Raw genomic sequence first — 19,699 nt, 5'->3', positions numbered from 1 at the left:
CTGCCTCAATACAGCCTGGGCTAAAATATTCAGCAGGGGATGGAAAGACTTCTTGGGGTGTGGAAACTCATTCTTTGCCTCACAGAAAGCACATTTTTTAGGAAGAGCCAGATTTCCCCAGCATATTCCTCCCAATAAGCAGGACCCACCTGGAAAGCAGGACTGGAAACCTGAATGCTATTCAGTGGAGACTAAATGCAATCCCAAAACACCTCCATTGCTCGCATCCATTGCTTCATCTTGTACCCAGGCTGGGGTCACAGTGTCTAAGCGTATCTCAGGGATCATCCCATCCAACTGCCTCACTATCTCAGCAAGGCCAGTAACCCTGAAGCACGCCAACAATGCACACTTGGTTGTAACAGCGGTGGTTTTCAAAGGGAGATGTGCGTTCATGCCATGGTGGAGATACCCTGCCAGTGCCTGGGTAGTCCCCTTATATCCTCTAGGACTAAAGAGCTTGCCTTGAAGAATTGCTGCATGTCATCATCTAAAGCATTTTTCATTCCACAATAAAATTATTCCACCCATCTTAAAAGTCCTGAACAAGGGTAAGGGGACCTTGGAGTCTCCTCGGAGCCAAAGGAGACAGGATGAACACCACACTTGCTTTTATGTAGGGTCTCACTCACCACAACCAGCCTCAAGAAGCTGCTGGAGCCACACAAAGAGATCCAGACACAGCTGCAGCCAACAGCCCCCTCCCAAAACCTCCCGGGGCTGCAGCTGGAGACCCAAGGAAAGGACGATGGTGCCCAGCAGGCTGGGGAGTTTCCTGCCGGCCCTTTCAGCGTGGGAAAGCTGATGCAAAGAGCACTCCGCCAAGAGGAAAGAAAAGAGTTGGTACCATCTGAAAAAGAGAATTGCTGTTTTTTATTAACCACTGAAGTAGACTCATTTATGAGAGGAAAGTAATGCGAGCAGCGGCTCCAGTCCAGAAGTTCTGTGGGGTGCACAGCCCAGGCCTCTGCTGAGCTGTCTCCACATGGAGGACACCCTTCTGGGAAAGGGGCACAGCAACACCCCCTCCAGCAAAAAAAGTTACCCAGCAGGATACAAGAAGCTGGGTGGCACTGAGGAGCTGAGCACAGGCCTGGAGAAGTGACACACAGGAAAGGAGGAACAGTTGTAGTCTAGTTGCAGTTCTTGGGCAGGCGATAGACACCTCCAGAGTAGATGAGTTGCTGGTCCCGCACCTTTTTCTGGAGGAACCCCTGCAGCTCTTGTGTGTCAATTTCTGTGACCACTGGGCCTGTCATCACGAACATCTTCAGCATACTGTGAATCCTCTCCAAGGACAGGCTCTCGAGGTTGGTCAGCATTGCCTGGATGTATGTCCAGAACAGCTACAAGGGGGCAGGCAAACAACAGTCAATCACAATCACATCGGTGCCATGAAGAAAAGGGGTGCTTTAGCATCCCATATCCCAAAAACACAGCAGGGCTGTGGCTGGCAGTGAGTTCTGCTCTCAGCCATGAAGGCCTGGCCTTTAAACAGGAAACATCCAAGAAGAGCATCAGGTGTCAGGACGCACAGCTAGAAGGCAGGATCTGGCCTGCAGCACATGCATGACCCTTAGTGGATAAACACAGGTAGGACACCTTCATGCTGCGCGGCGGCACAACACTCATGCAACATGAGACACAGGTACCAGAAGAGCTGGAAGTGTCCAGGGGCCCCCACAGACAACAGAGCCAATAGTGCTGGGTAAACCTTTTTAACAGTCTGAGAGCAAAAAAATACTGCTTGGGTGAATCCAAGTAATGTCTATTTTCAAATATGAAATCAAATCTCAGGCTACTACTTTTTTTCTTTCTTTCTTTTTTTTTTTTTTAAAAAACTGAACTAAGACATTTACAAACATCCAAATGGTTGCCTGGCTCAGATATTTTTCTGGAGTGAAGGCTGCCTTACAATACCTGCATTGTCACTGTTAATTATGTTAGTTATTATCACTTCAAAAACCCCTCAAGCTGGACTTGGTCACTGTAGTGGAAAATGCAAACCCAAAGTGCAAGTCAAATCTCTCATTTGCATCAGATCCCCCAAAGCCAAAAGCACTGCATGCCTGCACAGGCACCCACGACACACGGACAGGTACCTGCAGCTCTTCCTCCTTCTGGTCAGCCTGCGATGCCATGGCAGAGTCCCCCTCCTCATCACTGTCGATCAGAACAACCTTCTCCACCTGGTCCTTCTGCTCCTCCTCGATCACAGTAAAGGTGCCTGGGGGCTCTTCGCGCAGCACGCCCTGCTGCAGCCACAGCGTCATCTTACGCTTCAGCGATGTCACGGGCACCTTGAGCACTTCGCTCAGCTCCGTCAGCGTCCACGTGCCTGCAGAGACCACGGATATCAGAGCGGAGCGCAGACACCTGCCCACCCTGCAGCACGCCAGGATTTAATCAGAGATGGGGAAGGCTGGTGAGCCACGGCCAGGAGCAAGCAGCTGTGTGCAGTGACTGCCTGAAAGCAAACTGGATGGTGAGCTGTGGCTCTTCTGGGTGCCGTCTCCAAGCAGAGCTGGAGACCCAACTCCAGCTACAGCAGATACTACAGTAGATACAGTAGATACAAGCCCAAAGCAGGTGTAGCTCCTCCTGTGAGATCTCTCAGACCCTATAGCCACCAGAGGAACGTGGCCTTCCCACCCACCCATGGGTGATACGCAGAGCGCCTGCCGTGTCACTCACTCTTGGTCTGGAAGTGCAGGATGATGGCAGCATGCACAGGAGACACTGACAGGGAGAGGGTGCGATCGGCCAGCTCCACGTCCAAGTTCACCAGGCCCAGGTGGTACTTCCAGTTCAGGGTCCTCATGGCCTGGAAAAGGGAGATGCAGCAGATCTTCCAGCCCCTCTACTGCCATGGCAAGCTGATCTCTATTCACCTCCACGAAATACAAAAGCTGCTCCCCTCCCCAGGAGTCTCCATCCCACCATCCATCCATTCCCCACACCCTCAAAGGAAACATCCTTGGCATAAGTTGTTGTCCCACCCTTGCCCAAGACCAAAGCCCCTCTCCTGCCTTAAAACCTCTGGTAGGGTAAGCACAAGTTGAGGAAATGCTGAAATTTCAACTGTGCCACTCAGGACAAACTCCTACCAGAACATAAATACTCATCTGGGGCAGGATTTCCTCAGAAGACAGGCCAGTGTGAAATCTGATACCAATGTGAAAAGAGCACTGCTTGTTTTGAAGGCTGAGGATGCTCTCAAGTACCAGAGTCCAAAAAATAATAATAAAAAAAAAATAAAAGGCCACTATTGTACCACTCCTAACTATCTTTGCAGACACAAACATCAGTTGGCATCCACACATGGCACACAGCTGCAGCAGAAGAGAGAAAAGACAGAGTCTAGAGCTAGGAGCCTCCCAGCTTCATGGCATACACCACCTGGTATGTAACAAGTTCAAGAAAGGATATGGAAAACCAAGCCTCAAGTAGAGTCAGAGCACAATGGGATAGGCAAATGGAAACATCACCGTGAGACAACAAATTGTGTTCGAGTTAGCTGCAAAGAACCATCTGTTAATGCACACAGACTATACTGGTATGACAAGCAGCTTTGAATGATCCGTGATCCAGAGGCATGCTCTGCACTCCACCAGGTAAGAAGCAAGGTAATAAAGGTAAGAACACAGCTCTGGAAGTGACCTACGTCTCTCCATAACTTCCAGACTTCCAACCCCTTGTGTGTGCAGAGCAAGATGTACCTCAGCCTTCTCCATCTGCCTAACCACCAAGACCAAGTGCTGAGCTACAAAGTGACCAAAACCACTTGCACCTAAACTGCCTGTCACAGAGCTGAGGGAATCCTCCCAAAATGAATGAAACAAGGCAGGAAAGAATACAAAGAGAAGACACAATGTTCACCTAACTCTGGTCTGACACTGGATCTCCTACAACAGGCTGGAAAGGAGACCATGTGAAAAGAACATCTTTTCAAGAGGAGAAACAGAAAAGTGGCAGGGTACTGAAGATGAGAAGTCCAGCATGGACAGGATGTCCCTCTTGTTACTATAGCACTTACGCCAGCAAGCTTAGACCAGACTCAGATGCCTAAGACCTTCCACCTCACCATCCATTTAACTAACACTGGTTTGTTTTAGAAAACTCTCTTGCCTGACTGCGATTACAGTCAGGTACCCCATAAAGGCTAATAATCAGGCACCCCATAAAGAGAGAAACCACTCTTTTGGAAATAGCTAAGCTAGTGCAGCTTCTAATCCAGTTTCAAAACTGAAGGACTCTGGGATTCCACTGTAACAGTGCAAGTGTTGTGGCAGCTTAGCAGCTACATTTTAATGGATGTTAACGGGAACTTTGGAAAAGCTGTGCAAAACCATGCTATAAAGTGGAGTTAACAGCATAAACCTCTTTTAAGGAGGGTTAAGGATGGCTCACCTTTAATTTCTCATACTTCTTGGAGTAGGCTTCCATGGCTTCCTTGACCTGCTCTGGAAGCTCCAGCTTCTCCTCCTTCAGCGGTGGCCAGAACTCACTTGACAGGATAACAGCAACGAGGCTGAACGGTGGCCTCTCCTCCTCTGGGAGCTTCTCTTCCTCATCACGAATGTTGGCATTAATGCGTCTCGAGTCAGCCATATCCTGGAAAAGGCAAAGGAAGCTAAAGGCAGCTCTTTCTCTTCCAAGTCAGTGCTAAACCTTAGGAAAGGAGAAGCTTAAACAGGGCAACTGGCATGGTCTCCAGGAGATGATGGGGACACTGGAAAAGTCATCATCATTTGTACCTATTAGCCACTACACCGGGCTACTAGATACTCAGAAACATTTGTGGGGAGGCTGGGGAAGGGCTGACAACTCAACACTGCCCTACAGCAGAGCCCCTCCAGGCTTGTCTTCTTCCCACAGTGCCCCCAACGAATGAAACTCCATAGCCCCAACCCTGGAGCTGGAATAGTCCAGCTCCTCAGTAACCAGAACGCTGTACTGCAGGAAGGGCAGGAGAGACAACAGCACTGGAGCAACCACCCCCGAGTCAATAATCCTACCCACAGGACTTGAAGAACAGACATTATGGAATGCAGTTCTGTCTGTTACAAGTCAGACTCTTCACCGGGATTCCCATAGCCCCATCTCTCTAAAAGACCCTTTTTGGGTCACTAAATCCCTCATCTTCACCAACGAGCTCAAACACCCAGGACTTGAATTAACAACAAGAACAAAATTACTTTCAACATGACTTCACAATAGTGCATCTGAGCTTCACCGAACCGCAGCTTGAGCAGCTCCACGTTGCGGATTTCCCTGGCAAGAGAAACAAAGGATCAGACACAGGTTCCTCTGACAGACTAGCCTGGCCCAGCCCCTATCCCTTGTGACACAGCCAAAAAAAAAAAAGGAGTCCCTGACATAATGGTGCTCTTCTTAGGAAGCCTTGTAAGGCTTTTTGTCTGCAGAGGATGCCTCCCAGCATCTCCGTAAGGACAAGTCACTTCCTCTGTAGGCCAGCAGCTTTTTGAAGACCCTCCAACCCCTTTCGTTTGGACAAGCACAGCACCAGGCCAGCCTTCCTGACAGCACAGGAGACTGCTCATCATAGACGTGGCCCACACTGGCTGCACGTCATGGAAAGGAAAACCACTGCAGCTGATGATTCAATCGACAAAGCTGGGTTGCAGCTGCGGTTTCCTGATGCTTCATCCCCTTTTTGTACCTTTAAACTTCCTGCTGACCCAGAGCAGCCCCTGCAGGTTTTCAGAGCTACCAGAACATACAGGATGGAGCTACGAGGGTGCCTGTGCTTCCAGTTCCCTACATTAGTGCAAGCCAAGGCCAACACTGAGTAGGAAGCAGCCAGTGAACAGGTGAGCACATGAAATTCTAGATGCAAACCCAAAGCTGCAGAGAAGATAGCCAAAGATAATCCCAGCTCCAGAAATGCCATTTTGTAGCACCAGGTCTGAAGCACAGCTTTGTCAGGTGATATTACCTGGAAAGCCCTGGGGCTGGGCATTGGGACCTCACCTCTCAGCACTGTAGTTGAACTGATGGAGCAGCCGGTCAGCCAGAAGCGTGCGGTATTCGTTGATAAACAGGTCCTTGCTGCCATAGATGCTGACCAGCAGGCTGATGATGTCTGAGGACCGACGCTTGGAACTTGATTTCCCTAGGGAAATTCAGCAGACAACAGTGAGAGATTAACAAAGACCTGCCCCAGCACAGGTCAGCTCTGGAGGACTAATGAGTGACTCAGGACTACAGACAGCCACGAGAAGAGCGTGAGCTGCCTCGACTTCTGTCCTCGGCATCTAACCTGGATCTGCATCAACCGGGTCAGGAACCCAGTCCCCTGGTTCTGAGATGTCATCATCACTCTCCTGGCCATTCTCCAGCGTCACAGGGTCAGCTTTTGAGAGCTCATTTGCAAGATCACCAGAGCCCTCAGCATCCCCTGTGAGACCAGCCACAATCTGCCGCACTGTGTCTTCCCGAGTCCTGCCAAAAGGGAAGAAAAACAGAGCAAATGAAGGGGAGGGAAGAGAAAAGGAATGCACAAGACTGCCCTGCAAGCCTCTTACCTGAGGTATTTCCTGATGGGCTCACAGGCAACCTCTAGGATAACCATGGAGGGGTCAAGTTCCCGCAAGGCTTTGATGGCTGAGATATACAAAGTGATGATGTCGGATGTGTTGACACCTACAAGAGATGGGCAGGGGGGCAGTTCAGAGTCCCAGAGCAGAGACTAACAGCCTGGATGCAAGACAGGCTGCTCCAAGCCCTCCATTAGATCTATGGCGCTGAAGGTGAAGGACTTGCTGCCCTTCTGCCCTGTCCACAGGGATAGATCAGATCCATATAACTGAGAAACCAGTCCCAACTGCAAACACAGGTTCAGAGACTATTATAAACCAGCTTAGACCAGAATGTGTGTTAACAGAGAAGCCTTTAACTGCTTGGATAAAAGCTGAAGTTCTAGCTAGGCTTCTCACTGTACCACAAAAATCAGGCAAGAAGGGGCTGGGAAGTAATCAGCTACTAGTGCCCAACACGGGGAGCACACAATGTACAGAGCCTGGCTGCCTCTCGCTCAACAAACACAAAATGAAATGACAGCTCCCAGCAGATCCCCGCTCATGACCAGGCTTCTTACAGTGTTGTGACATATGCAGAGATGTAAAACCCACCAGGATGCAGAAGTCGCATTTCCAGAGCACTTTTCAGGGAGCTGAGCAGCTGCTGCCTCTGATTAGTCCTTTCCAGGCAGAACTTGAGGTCCTCCACAGCAGGCTTTGACTCTGGGAAATCTACAGACCAAGCAATGATTAGAAACTGTGCCACACTCCACGAGGAGGCAAGAGGAGATGGCATGGCACATCAGGAGGTGAAGACAGATCTATCATGAATCCAAGCACAGGAGTGAACGAACACTGAACAGGTCACACCTACCTCGAATAATGCTGAAGAGCTCTTCAATGCGCATGCTGGCGTAGATGCGGTAGAAGAACCTTTGGACGTGGCACCGCCAGCGTTTCAAGGTGCTGCTAGCTTCTGGACTGGAGCGAGCCAAGGGACCATCTTGCAGAAAAACTCTGCTGAGCCAGCCAATCACTTTCTCAATCCACTGCAACAGAAGAAGGAGAGCAGAGAGCTGGTGAGCACCACAGCTGGATGCACAACCATGTCCCACACCTCTCCATTACCAGGCAGCTGCCACAGCAAGCAGAAATGAGCAGCCTGCCAAGCACAGCATCACCTCTAGCTGCTCTTCAAACACACCCTGGCTGAGGAAAGCCTAGCTGGAAGAACAGCTGAACCCCATGACCTACAGGATGTAGACTCTGCACATTTCTGTGAGGAGATCAGGGGTGACTGAGGACCATGCACAGGTGCTGGGCTCCAAAAAAAAGGACAAGGTATATTCAAAAACTTGCAGACTATTCAATTCTTGCAAAATCCTGTTCTTTTCTATTCCACACTTGAGGACCTATTCTCTTTATGAGAATTTGAGTAAATTGCCCACCTCACCATCTTTGGCACAGAATTTCTAAGCTTCCTGAAATCAATAAAGAACAAGCAAGCCACCTCAAAGACTCACAGATATAGTCATACCAGCCAAACTCAGGCACTTGAGACAAGACCACAAATACCAGCCTTGTCACTTAATAATTAAATCCTACAACCTGATCAAAGAGCTTCAGGAGGTTAACTTTGTATATTGGAGATTTAGTTTTCTACAGAGAAATGTGCATTTGTCATTATTTCAAATGTACTCAGCTACAATATCCAAATATTCAAAACAAATTCTTTTATTTTCTTTTTAGGGTAACAAGCATAACACTACCTGAGATAGTATTTGAGTATTAATAGGTATTAGATATTATTTTTTAATAACCAGATTTGGACAGCCTGAAACAAAAATGCAAAGTCCAGATCTGTTTTGCTGACATTAATTTTTAGTCATCTGTTTGACTGAGGGAACACTGAAGACGTGAGGAATGCACGAGTTCTGCTAATAATTACAAGGCAGTACAAACCTGAGAAGTACAGAATATCTGGGCAGCAATTCTGGGCAAAACCGTGGAAAAGCTGATAAAGCATTCTGCTAAACAATAAAAGGAAAGGACTGTAACTGATGCAGAGTAATTAAATTTTAAGGATTGCCACTATTATCAAACCAACCCATTTTTTATCCTGGGCGTTTGTCTTCTCTGAATGTTCCTGTTATAGCTGGATTATCAACTGACATTCCAGACTGCCTGTGACATGTCTGGGAAGGAGGTTTGCTCTTAGCATTTGTACATTTAGCAAGCTCTTTCTCAGTTTTCTCCTATTTAGCCTTTAGCTTGCCAGGTTTGTGCTTTTTTTTTTTTTTTTAAATGTCTCTTCCTAATTCTCACATCTTCTAATATCCTGCAGCCAAACACACTGGCCTTTTCTGAAGATGTGGGAGCGCGGGGACCTTCTGCAATGTGTGACAAGTGGAATGCAGCTGCATTTTTCCTGGTGTCCTTAAACAGTCTCCAGGTTACCTGAAAGCATTTTACACTAGGGCCAAAAAAGAAAGTGTTGCGCAGCAACTACAGGGAAGTAAATTCCAAATCACTGCCGCAGTTTGCAGACAACAAAAAAGGCCAGCATGACAAACAGCGAGGAAACTGGGACAACCACGCAGAGCAGTCTGGTTCGCATGGCAACCTGACCTCACACATTGTTCTTCAACGCAGGCAAATGCAAGGGCATGAACCAAAGAACAAAGAGTACAGAGCAAGCCTGCAGAACAGAGACCGTATCCCAGAAGAGCCATAACTCTGAGAAGAATTTTAAGGTCATACAAAGCAAATAACACAAACTCAGTTTAAGGTAGCAGCAAAAGAACTAGATAGATGCAAGGAAGGAGTTTAATTCTGTATGCAGCCCACTGGAGAAATCAATACCAGAACACTATCTCCCATCCTTGCTTCCTGATTTAAAGGGATGCTGAAAAATTAGAAAGTGGAGAGAAAACAGCCGCACAAATTGAAGTTATGGGCCCACCTACACACATGGAGGGCCTTCTACAGGTTAGGTGGCACTTCACGTTCACATAGTTTGTAGAACAGAACCACAGAAATTCCCTCGTTAATAGGGACATCACCAGGTGAAATGCAATGGTCTGGTATGCATAGGCCAGAGCACTCTCTTCTAGCATCAAATCAATATGGAAAGTTTTAACCACTACTCTTTTGCCCAGGAAGTCACAGCCCAGGAACAGGCATTTTCAGGTGAAATCAGGAATTTGGCCTGAGCAGCTCTGCCAGTAACAGGAGCAGCTCCACATCTCCAGAGCAAGGGCCCTGACTGCCCCTCCCACCTTCCTCACCTCCTGGAACTCATTCAGGAAAGAGTGCTCATATTCGCCCCTGCATCTCTGCTCCATCCTCTCCTCGATCATCCTGTGCAAGATGGTTGTGACAGCATCGGCGCTCACTCTCTCCAGCAAATTCAGCCGGCGGCTGCAGACACAGAGAGAGACCCAATTCAGAGTGACCAAAAGCAAAAGTACAAGCAAATAAAGAAAATCTAACTAACTGAAGGCACCTATCTCCCTGTGTGGTCCATGGATGCAGGAACAGTTTTAAATTTAAACACTCTGAGAGCCTGCACAGATGCACTACATATATGATAGATGAAACTATCTCATTCAGAAGCATTATTTTCTAGCTATCAGAAGCTTTTTCATTTAGAAAAGTTTGGTTATTTGGAACAGAAGGCCTTAGAAAAAGACAGTGATATTCCCACAGCCAGTAAAAAGAACTTCAGTCTAAAGATCTGCTCTAGTTCAGCCACCAGCTAGCCAGCAGCCACAGAAACTGTGTGAAGTTTCCTAGGCAGTACTATGTCACTGCCTGCATAACCCCATGCACAACTCCTCCAGTTTTCAGATACAAGAGCTGCTGCTGCCACCCTCCCTGGACTATCTGCTTGTTCTGTGAGACAGCATCACCCCACAACATACGTACAGAATGTCATTGAGCTGCTGAAACTGTTCCATGGCTTTGGGACACCAGCACTGCTCCCTCTTACTGCCGCAGCCTGCACACACCTGGCTCTCTCCTCCGCCCTCCTCTGTATCACTCTCTTGCTCATTCTCACTCATGCTGCTCTCACACTCGTTCATTCCTTCTTCTCCTTTCTTCCACTGCCGCATGTATATCCGGAAAGTGCGGCTATAGAACTGCTGGATCATTTCTTGGAAGGACTTTGTGGTGGAGAAAAAAAGGATAGCTTTGAACATGGTGTAGACCTTCTCCTGCAGCATCTGAGCGCCTGTCCCCAGCAGCAAGCCCGCCTTGGTCCATCTCTCCAGGAGCTCCAGGCTGTTTAGGTAGGGGTCCAGGCGGCACTTGAGAAGACAAAACGCGTCCAGAAGGAGCGAGGAGCACTGAGGCTCCTCTGCTGTGTTTTCATACTGGCCAATGCAGTTCCAGAACTCAGGGGCTATATTCGCCTGGAGGTCTGTCTGCAACACCTCGATGAACCACTCTTCCACGATCGAGTGCAGGTTGTAACAGCGCAGCACCTCCAGGGCAGCCCGCAGGTCAGCATCCTTCAGTGGCCCCGCAGGATCAGACCTTGGTGCTGCCTGGAAAGCAGAGGGGACAGCACATCAAGCACACGCACGCTTCTGTAGGTAGATCTGTGGCAGAAGAGCCCAGTCGGCCCAAGGAGTGGGGACCAAACGCACGCCGGCCCTGCTGAACAGCACCCAGCGGGTGCCAGGGTCTCAGAGCACTGCTGGAAGCCCAGCATCCGCCTCAGAGGCCCAGTTCCCAAACGCGGTCCCCTTGGCGGCCGCTGCAGCAGGCACAGGCTGGTGCTGTGCACCCCAAAACACCAGGCCCTGCGACAAAACCCCAAAGCTGCCTTCAGCAGGACACAACCCAGCAGAGAGCCGCAGCACCGGGGGAGGAAGCAGCGATCGTTTTGGCCACAGTTCCACCACCACGGAGAGCGTTTGGGCCACGGCACCTCGTCAGGGCGAGAGGGCGAACACGAAACCGGCCCCGAGAGCGGAGGGACCGGGACCGGACCCGGGACCCCCTCAGGCACCACAACTCCCCCGGCCCCAAACCGAGGGCGGCTGCGGCTCCCCCGCCCCCCCCGCGGCTCCCCGAGCCCCCGGCCCTTTCCCGGCCGCCCCCCGCTCACCAGCCCCAGGGCCGCGGGGGGCACCAGGGCGGTGCTGAGCCGGTGCCAGGCCGCCGAGAGCTCCGCAGCCGCCGGCGGCTCCATGCGGGCCGCGCCTCAGGAAGAGGCGGAGCGCGGCGGGGCCGTTGGCGGGGCCGGGCCGGGAGCCGCCATGGGCGAGGCGGGCGCGGCGCTGCAGGGCTGCAACGCGGCGCTGCTGGAGGGTGAGCGGGGACGGGCGGGTGAACGGGGCCGGGCTGTGCCGTGCCAAGACGGGGGCTGACGGGCCGGGCCGGGCCGGGCAGGGCTGGCGGAGCTGCGGGCCCGGCGGGACGAGCTGAGCGAGCGGATCCGGGAGGAGGAGGCGGAGCGCGGGCGGCTGCAGGCGCGGCTCGGGGCGCTGAGCCAGCGGCTGGCCCGCACCAACGAGAGCCTGGCCGGGCACCTGGCAGCACGCAGCGAGCTGGACAGGAGCATCGCCGAAACGGAGGCGGCCTACGGCAAGGTAGCGGGGCCGGCACACGGCCTGAGGGGGGAAAGGGGGGCTGGGGTGGTCTGGGGGCTCTGCTGGGCAGCCCCCGGCTGAGCAGGGGTGGGGGGAGCCGCAGCACGATGTGGAAGTAGAGGAAAATGGGCTCTGGGACACCAAACCCTGCAAAAGGTCCCCTCGCCAAGCCTGTTCGGGAGAGGGGAAAGGAAAAGGAGGAAACCAGACACGGCCAGAAGACCACAGGAATCCACGCAGGTAACAACAAACCCATGCCAGAATTGTTGGCCCTGCGCTCTTTTTGCTTCACTTTCATGTAATTTCATCTTCTGTCTTTCCGTGAGGCAGCATCTGCCATATCGGCACTGAAAGGGCAGGAATGTCAGAGCAGCCAGGGGGCAGGAGGCAGCCCGGCAGCACAAGGGCTGAGCATCGCTGTCATTTCTGTTGCGGGATGGCTCAGTCCCTTCACCCTGCCTGGATTTGGAGCCTCTGCTGGGCAGGGACTGCTTCATTCCGCTGACAGGATAACAGCTGAGTTAGCTTTCGAAATCAGCTTTTGAAAAGAGTAAAAGGCTCTTTCCAGGTAGTTGCCTAAATTTTCCCTTCTCCCATTTCTTTTTTGAAGGCAACAACTGCTATAAGCGTTGAATCCTCTTATCTCCTCAGGCCAGTACCTTCTGGCCAGCCTTCCTGGCAGCAGCTGTTTTCAGATGAAGCTGAAGCTGATTTCTTTGCCTGCTTCAAGACCTGCTGGTTTAGGGTGAAGGGGACAACTCACATAAAAAATGTAACAGCTTAGCAATTTTGTTGTAAAGCTACAGAAACAACAGCACAGGTTCTAAAAGAAACCTTCCCTGAGATACAAGTCACAACCCCCTATCCTACAAACAAATTCATGTTTATTGAAATTAGAAGACAAAGTCACAGTAGGTAAAGAGCCAAGGTGGTTAGGAGAGGAAATGCAGACATCCTGCAAATAGAAACAAGTAACAAAGTTCCTTTCCTGTGGATTTCCATCTCTTGTCTGTAATCATACTCCTTGCCTTTCCCCAGCCCATGAGTTGCAGGACTCCGTCCCCATCCACCGCATTCTTCCATGGACACAGACGACAAGATCCCACCAACTTCTACTGGCGTCTCAGCCTGCGGGGCACTTGCCTTCATCTCTTCTCTGACCACTTAATGATTTCCACAAGTTTATAGGAGTGTAAAAATTATCTTTGGGACTGTAACCCTGCTATAACATTTTGTTACAGTTGTCCACCGTGTTAAAACTTTACAACGGAGAGATGGACAGGCAACAAGATTTTCTAAGCCTAGCATAGCCTTGTATCCTAACGCACCACAAGTTGGAGTGCTAAATTATATAAAACAAGCTAAAAGCGGAAGAAAATGAATAAAAGCAGAAAGATTTAGTCTGACTTAAGGTCATTGCGGAGTTGAGTAACATCTTGAAGCAAGAAACCTAAAGTGTGCAGTTTTAGTAGTAGAAGACAGTTGAAACTGTGTCTGAGTACAATTCTAATACTGATCTAAAAAGCCCAAGTATCAAGATCTCTTAAAAACTAAAGTTTAGTCCACAGCCTGCTGCAGCAGGAAGTTCTCTGCCCCGTGTTTGAAGACTGATAAACGGCTTAAGTTATTTCTTATTCAGAAAATGGACATAAACCAGAGAAATTCCTCCACAGATATTCCTGCAGTGAGACAGAATACCTAATTCTCAGTGGTGTAACATCCTAAGGGATGGAGAGTCCCTCTTGCTCCAAGGTAGATCAGGTGAATTCAGAAAGAACTGTTTAGTTGATGTAAAAAAATAAGCTGTTTTTATTTCCTTCTTTCCCAGATTCTGGAGAGTTCTCAGACATTGCTAGATGTCCTGAAGGGAGAAATTGGGAATGCTAGTAAAGCCAGTGAGCCAAAAAGCACTTCAAAACAAAAAGAAAAACAAACGAGTGGACAAAAGCATTCCTAAACTTGTTCTTCAGCCTGGCAAGGCCTGTTGGTCTGGGACAGCTGCTGTTCTGGTACAAGGATGCCACATTTAATAAAAGTCTTTGTTTGCAGGAGTACGTTTTCCTTTCAAATGCACTTTGGTATTAGTTAGAGAACTGCTAAATGTATTCCCCTCAAGCTAGGGATCAGGGTAGGTATGCTACAAAAATACCCTTTCTTTCGGGCACAGTGATACTGAAGCGACACCTGAGCTAATGCTCCTGCCCTGAGCCAGCCTTCAGCTTGCTTTGCCAAGAACAAGCTTAGCATTCGTCTGGTACAGACAGGGATTAGCACACAAAGCCAGGAAGTGCAAAGGCAGCACTCAGCGAGGTGCAAGTCACAGCCACAAGGCAGAGCAGGCAAACTAGGAGAGAAGAGAGGTCAGCAGTACACCAGAGCCCCATGGGCCCCTCTTGAGATGCACGCTGTGCTCTCAGGCCTCCACTGAGCCTGTCCTAACTAGAGAAGGTGCAGGCACTGCTCACTGAGATCAGCACACAAAGTACCAGAGCAGCATTTCAGTCAGCTGAAGTCAGTGAAGCAACCTGGAGGATATTGTTCACTTTGTTGATCCACATCAGAATGAAGCCAGGACTAGTTTAGACAGCTTGTCCCTAACTTAAACTGCAAGCAGCTTTTGCTTCACCACTTGCAGTTTTGTTAGGCTGCAGCTCTAGAGACAGGACTGCTATAAGGCCATGGCCTGAGCTTTCTACATTACAAGATGCTCACTGGGACCTTTTCTACTAGAAAAAAATGTGCAGAATGTTTTCCACCCTGCTCACCTTTGGCCCTGTGTGCAGCTGCTGGCTGTGGGCACTGCTCAGTGTTCACGTATCTGATAGCTTAGTCTTCCCTTAAATCACCAAAAGTCCCAGCATCTTGCTTTTTAAGTGTTTCATTACTGGGAAAAGACTTCAGCACATGGGATTCACTGCTCTTTCCACTGTATTTCTGCCATTTCTAGATAGTTTTAAAAGGACGAGTCTTAGAAGTGCAACGAGGAGAAAAGTGCTTCTTTGCTCCTCCAGCCAACATTTAACAAACTGGTATCTCATTCTTATGGATTATCTTTCCTGAAATACACAGGCACCCAGGGCAGATGAAGAGGAGAACAGGCAGAAGTAGGTATGGCCTATCACTTATCCTCAACTGTATTTTTCAGCAGAACAAACTTCCTCCTGCTGCTACAATATACACCAAAATGAGTGCAAGGTATCCAAAACATTTTCAGTTCTTAGATCGGTGTCAGCTTGACATTCATTGACATTCATAACAGACAAACCAATAAAAGCATCAAACGTAAAAGATGCCAGCCTGGTCCTTTAAACAGAGCCACATGCTGGGGTACCACTCATTTCACCAAGCCCAAAGAGGCCGTATCTATTCCAACCGCATCTCTTTTAATCTCAGAAGTACAAATCACATTAGCAGCAGTGTTCAGGCTTTTCCAGAGTGCAATCTTGACCCTGAGTTTACAGTAGTAGAGAATTTAAATGGAAGAGTCTAGCAGATTTCTTTGCATATTGGCTGCATTAAACATTTACAATGGAACTATAAAAACACTAGAAAAAAATCATATTCCTTGTTCAAGTTCTGCAGAAGAAAGGAGTGAAACAGCCCTTCTGTGCTTTGCATAGAGAAGCAGAGTGAGCATGGCAAGAAGCAAGTCTCCCCACCAAGACAAATAAATCGTGGACCTGGCCTCATTAGATTCTGGAACGAAATAAGAGGAACTGGCAAACAAGCACAATTAGCAATTATTAGAGACTGGACAGCAGAGGCAGTTACGGAGAGATCAAAGCTATGGCCAATGTTTGGGAATCTTCCAAGAGGCTCAAGCCAAGCTAGACTGGACACTTCTTTACAGATCAGTGCAAAAGTGGCACCTATAACTAAAAGCATTTATTCCCCTTCCCATCCCTCACATTCAGTTTCCTTCACAAGAACGTAACTGGCACATAAATTCCATGACAGCTCAGGGAAACTAGACCCAGAAACATTTTGGGAACAAAACATGAACCTTCAACAGTTCTCCAAGCTGACACCCACTGTAATCCCACTGTCACATCACAACCACTTCTGTGAATCCAGCTACCTGCCCAGATATTCCCAGTGCTCAACCTTCAGAACTTTTCTCTCGTTAGGGACCCCAGTAAGGAAGTGTTACAAAAGCTGTCCAGACCCCATACGGTGCTCGGATGAGCAGACTCAGGTAAGTACTAAGAGAATCTGCATCCATCCTGTATTACAGATGGGTTCTTAAGAGGCTTGTCTAATCGACAGCTGATCTTGAACAAGGAATATGCAAGGCCACAGGTAGAGTAAGTCATATGCCCTAAAAGTAGTAGTTAGGTCCCAGAATCCAGTGCAAATATTCTCCATAGACACCCAATGGCATCTAGTCCACCCTTGGCATCAGGATCCTCTGAAAACTTGCGATGAGGGAGGGACCCAGAAGCTTATTTCTGTGGTGCTTGCGTGGAGTCTCAGGAGATGCACTGACGGGTTCTGTCCAGCAGCTGCTGCTGCAGGCTACAGGATGAAGCGATCAGAAGTACAGGGCAGGCTCACTGCTGAAGTCGGAGAGTCCGCCCTTCTCCGCTGGGGTGAGCTGTGGAGAAAGCAGAGTCGAAACGGAGACATCATCAGATCTAGAGCAAGTGAGTATCCACACCTCTGGGTGGTGCAGGCTGCATTGGCACCTTGCCCGGGGCTAACGAGCACATTTAATTCCCCTCCAAAAGTGCCCTGCAGTACAAAGCGTGCCAGCTGCCTTAAGACTTCGTCACACACAGGGAGAGGCAGGGCTGCTGGGGGCAGTGGAAGCTTGTGTTGATCTCTGCTTCCCCTGCCCAGCAAGGTGTGCCATGCAGGTGTTCAGGGGAAGGCACGTCCTGTCCCACCCGCTGCCCAGACTAATTCAAGAGCCGGATAAAAGCGGGACAGGACAAAACCACAACCTGCTTTGAAGTCTCACCATGACTTGGTTCCCATGAGAGTCAGCTTCCTTCGGGAGGGGTCTCTCGGAGGCAGGCATCTCCTCGTACTTCTGCTCCTGCCACTCGCTGAACTTCACAGAGTGCTTTGGGGTGTAGCTGGATAGATCTGCTGGAAGGACAAAGCTTACGTGAGCATTTCTCACCACTCCAAAAGGAAGAAGGGTCAGGATCCTGGCCAGGGACAGGACAGAAGCTGTCCCTCAGCAGGATGGACAAGGAACTTGTTCCTTTTGCAGGTAAAAGCCCATGCCACACTCTCTCTAGGGGCTGTCAGCTCCCTAGCAGACATCATGGCACCACCTACCCCTCTCAGTTAACCTAGCAAGGAGCATGAAGCGTATTTTTAAGTTTTGGACAACACATAGCATCTCAGGCAAGAGAAGTCTGGGAGTTCCCTGATCTGTTTCAAGCCCTGTCCCCACTAAGCCCCAGTTCTGCTGTCAGCTGGCAGAAGATCACTTCCATGAACATTTCCAGCTGCGTGGAGCACCATAACGGGCTGTAGGAAACATGGACAGTGTCAGACACCACCAATAACCCCACGATGCCAACAGAGCACCTCGCTCACCTGAGTTAGGTGTACTGGGATGCAAAATGCTATTTGGGCGTGGAATGTGAAAGGTGCAAGGCTTGTCCTCCTCTGTTTCAGAAGCGTGTCCTTCCTCTTCGTCCTCTTCTTCTGCCAGTGAGCTCTCTGACGGATACTCAAACATGGTCTGCAAACTTGTCTCGTTGAAGGAGATCTTCATCTAGACAACAGCAAAAAAGAACTATTACAAAGCAGCATGAGAAACCACTGACCCCCAGGTTTCTTCTGGCAACGACCACCTCCCATCCCAGGGCTTTGCCCTACAGGAAGTCATCACGTCTTCCCACACCTCTCCCCACATGCCTTGCTGAACCTCACACCGCACTGACAGAAACCACAAAGGCAGATGGCCATACAGATGGGACAGAGTCAGGAGGCTCAGAGGTGCTCCGGTGTTTTGCCCCAGCACACGCCTTGCCACCACCTAACATCGTGATGCCAGCAGCCAGGAGCTGCCAGCACGTCCCTCAGGAGGACATGGCAAGGAGAGGAGAGCATCCTCGCATCCTCTTGTTGAAAAGGTGGCATCTCTAATGCCTGCCGACTCGTTTGTGTACCCATGCTCTAGGCAATAGAAACATCAGTGATTAGGACCAATTTTTGGGAGGATATCATGGCAAAAAAACTATTTCTGGTAGATTAAAAAAAAAAAAAAAGAATTAACACCAGAACTAAGAAGATGGAAGCAGCTAAGGGAAGGACGGTAACAGGTGGTATTAGAGAGCGAAAATACTGGACAAATGGGAGGTCCCTAAGGTTCTGTTTCAAAACTGGTTTTATTAAATATTCTCACTAGTGACCTTTGTGCAATAACTGAGAGACCGAGAAATGAAGATGACTCCAACATGCAACCTGGCTGAGGGAAAAACCAGAATTTCATGGGTCATTCAGAAGACCAGACAGCAAGAACCCTACACATCGGATGATGTTTAAGACCAGCCCTTGCTCTGAGAGCCTGCTCAGGATTTTAAATTCATCACCTGTGAATAACTGAGAACATTCTGAATTGGTTACAGGACTGTAATCATCATTAGGATGCTGCTTAACTAAACCTGGAATGAAGCAAAGAATTTCCACTGGAAACTGGGACTGCCCAGCTCCAACCTCCCTCTAACACCCAGCAGGAAGCAGGAGGCAGTGATCAGAGCCTCCTCCTCTCCTCCATGCTGAGCAGAACGGCTTCCTCAGCTTCATGCCCAAGCCCTTGGTGGCCTCTGAAGGACTTGCTCCATTTTCTCAACATCTTCCCTGCAGTGGGAAGGCCAAACCCAGATGCAGTAACTGCAGATGTGGTCTTCCAAATCCAAAGCAAAAGCTGAGGGCAGGGATTGTTCACCTGCTGCTTTACCTGTCCTAATCATTACCTACACTCCTGCTTAGAAGATTTGGTTACAATTCATCATTCTTGAACAGGTGGAGATGAAATTCAGCCCGTTCATGCCAGCAGAAATAAAGGTTGAGAAAAAGCATAATGGCTCTTTGTAAGTGCACCAAAAAAATAAACACCAAGGAGCAGAGAAGAACTGCTGATGCCAGCATACAACACAGACAAACAAGGAGGATAAGCTTGCCAGGAATAACTTTAAGCCAAAAATAAGGAAGTATCTAGCCAACTCGGATCAAGGTTCAGGACCAGCTGCCTAAAAGGGTGCTGAGATCCCTTTACTTATAACTGCATTTAAAACTGAGCTAATAGGGTTATGAACAGAATTAACAGACACAGTTGCTTGTGACAGGCAGTAGGAACCAGTTGATTCAGAAGATTTCTTCTGATCCTGTGTAATGACCAGAAGGAAGAAAGTACAGCACATCTGCCCCACGTGCCGTATTTGCTGTTTCCCTCACGTACAAAATACACAAGAGGTCAAGAAACAGCACGCGGCCCTAAGCAGCTTTCAGGCAACCTCACACCACGCGTGCTGCTCCGACACAAATACTTCTTGCAACAGCAGCAGCCACCTCGGCATCTCCTTCGCCTGGTGCAAC

At 49.3% G+C, this 19,699-nt stretch overlaps 3 protein-coding genes across 4 annotated transcripts in view; 1 reads left to right on the top strand and 2 right to left on the bottom strand.

Annotated features, from left to right (window-relative positions):
- Nucleotides 1-862: 862 nt before the first annotated feature.
- Nucleotides 863-11,742, bottom strand: ANAPC2 (anaphase promoting complex subunit 2; the record flags this gene model as incomplete). Its single annotated transcript, XM_082775407.1, has 13 exons — nt 863-1,346; nt 2,103-2,338; nt 2,695-2,824; nt 4,411-4,614; nt 5,199-5,274; nt 5,995-6,136; nt 6,284-6,465; nt 6,549-6,666; nt 7,155-7,274; nt 7,417-7,591; nt 9,830-9,962; nt 10,470-11,092; nt 11,659-11,742. 13 exons carry the CDS (start codon nt 11,740-11,742, stop codon nt 1,134-1,136), a joined length of 2,436 nt encoding a protein of 811 aa, XP_082631533.1. The 3' UTR covers nt 863-1,133.
- Nucleotides 11,741-14,106, top strand: LOC309885468 (uncharacterized protein; the record flags this gene model as incomplete). Its single annotated transcript, XM_082775406.1, has 3 exons — nt 11,741-11,861; nt 11,943-12,142; nt 13,971-14,106. The coding sequence occupies 3 exons, from the start codon at nt 11,741-11,743 to the stop codon at nt 14,097-14,099; spliced, it is 450 nt and encodes a 149-aa protein (XP_082631532.1). The 3' UTR covers nt 14,100-14,106.
- The window catches only part of TPRN (taperin), a 21,193-nt gene continuing 13,741 nt past the window's right edge, over nt 12,248-19,699 (bottom strand). The window contains exons 2-4 of one of the 2 annotated variants that reach the window (XM_082775404.1): nt 17,693-17,873; nt 17,103-17,233; nt 12,248-16,736 (exon numbers count right to left, since the gene is read on the bottom strand). In XM_082775404.1, coding sequence (XP_082631530.1) covers nt 16,674-16,736; nt 17,103-17,233; nt 17,693-17,873 — 375 coding nt within the window. In that variant the 3' untranslated portion in view covers nt 12,248-16,673. The remainder of the gene's footprint in view (nt 16,737-17,102; nt 17,234-17,692; nt 17,874-19,699) is intronic. The other variant, XM_082775405.1, reaches the window with a different exon arrangement.

Source organism: Aythya marila (assembly GCF_965140915.1).
Source record: "Aythya marila genome assembly, chromosome: 19".
Lineage (NCBI taxonomy): Eukaryota > Metazoa > Chordata > Aves > Anseriformes > Anatidae > Aythya > Aythya marila.
Note: the sequence above shows the minus strand (reverse complement) of the source record. Positions and strands in the feature narration are given on the sequence as shown.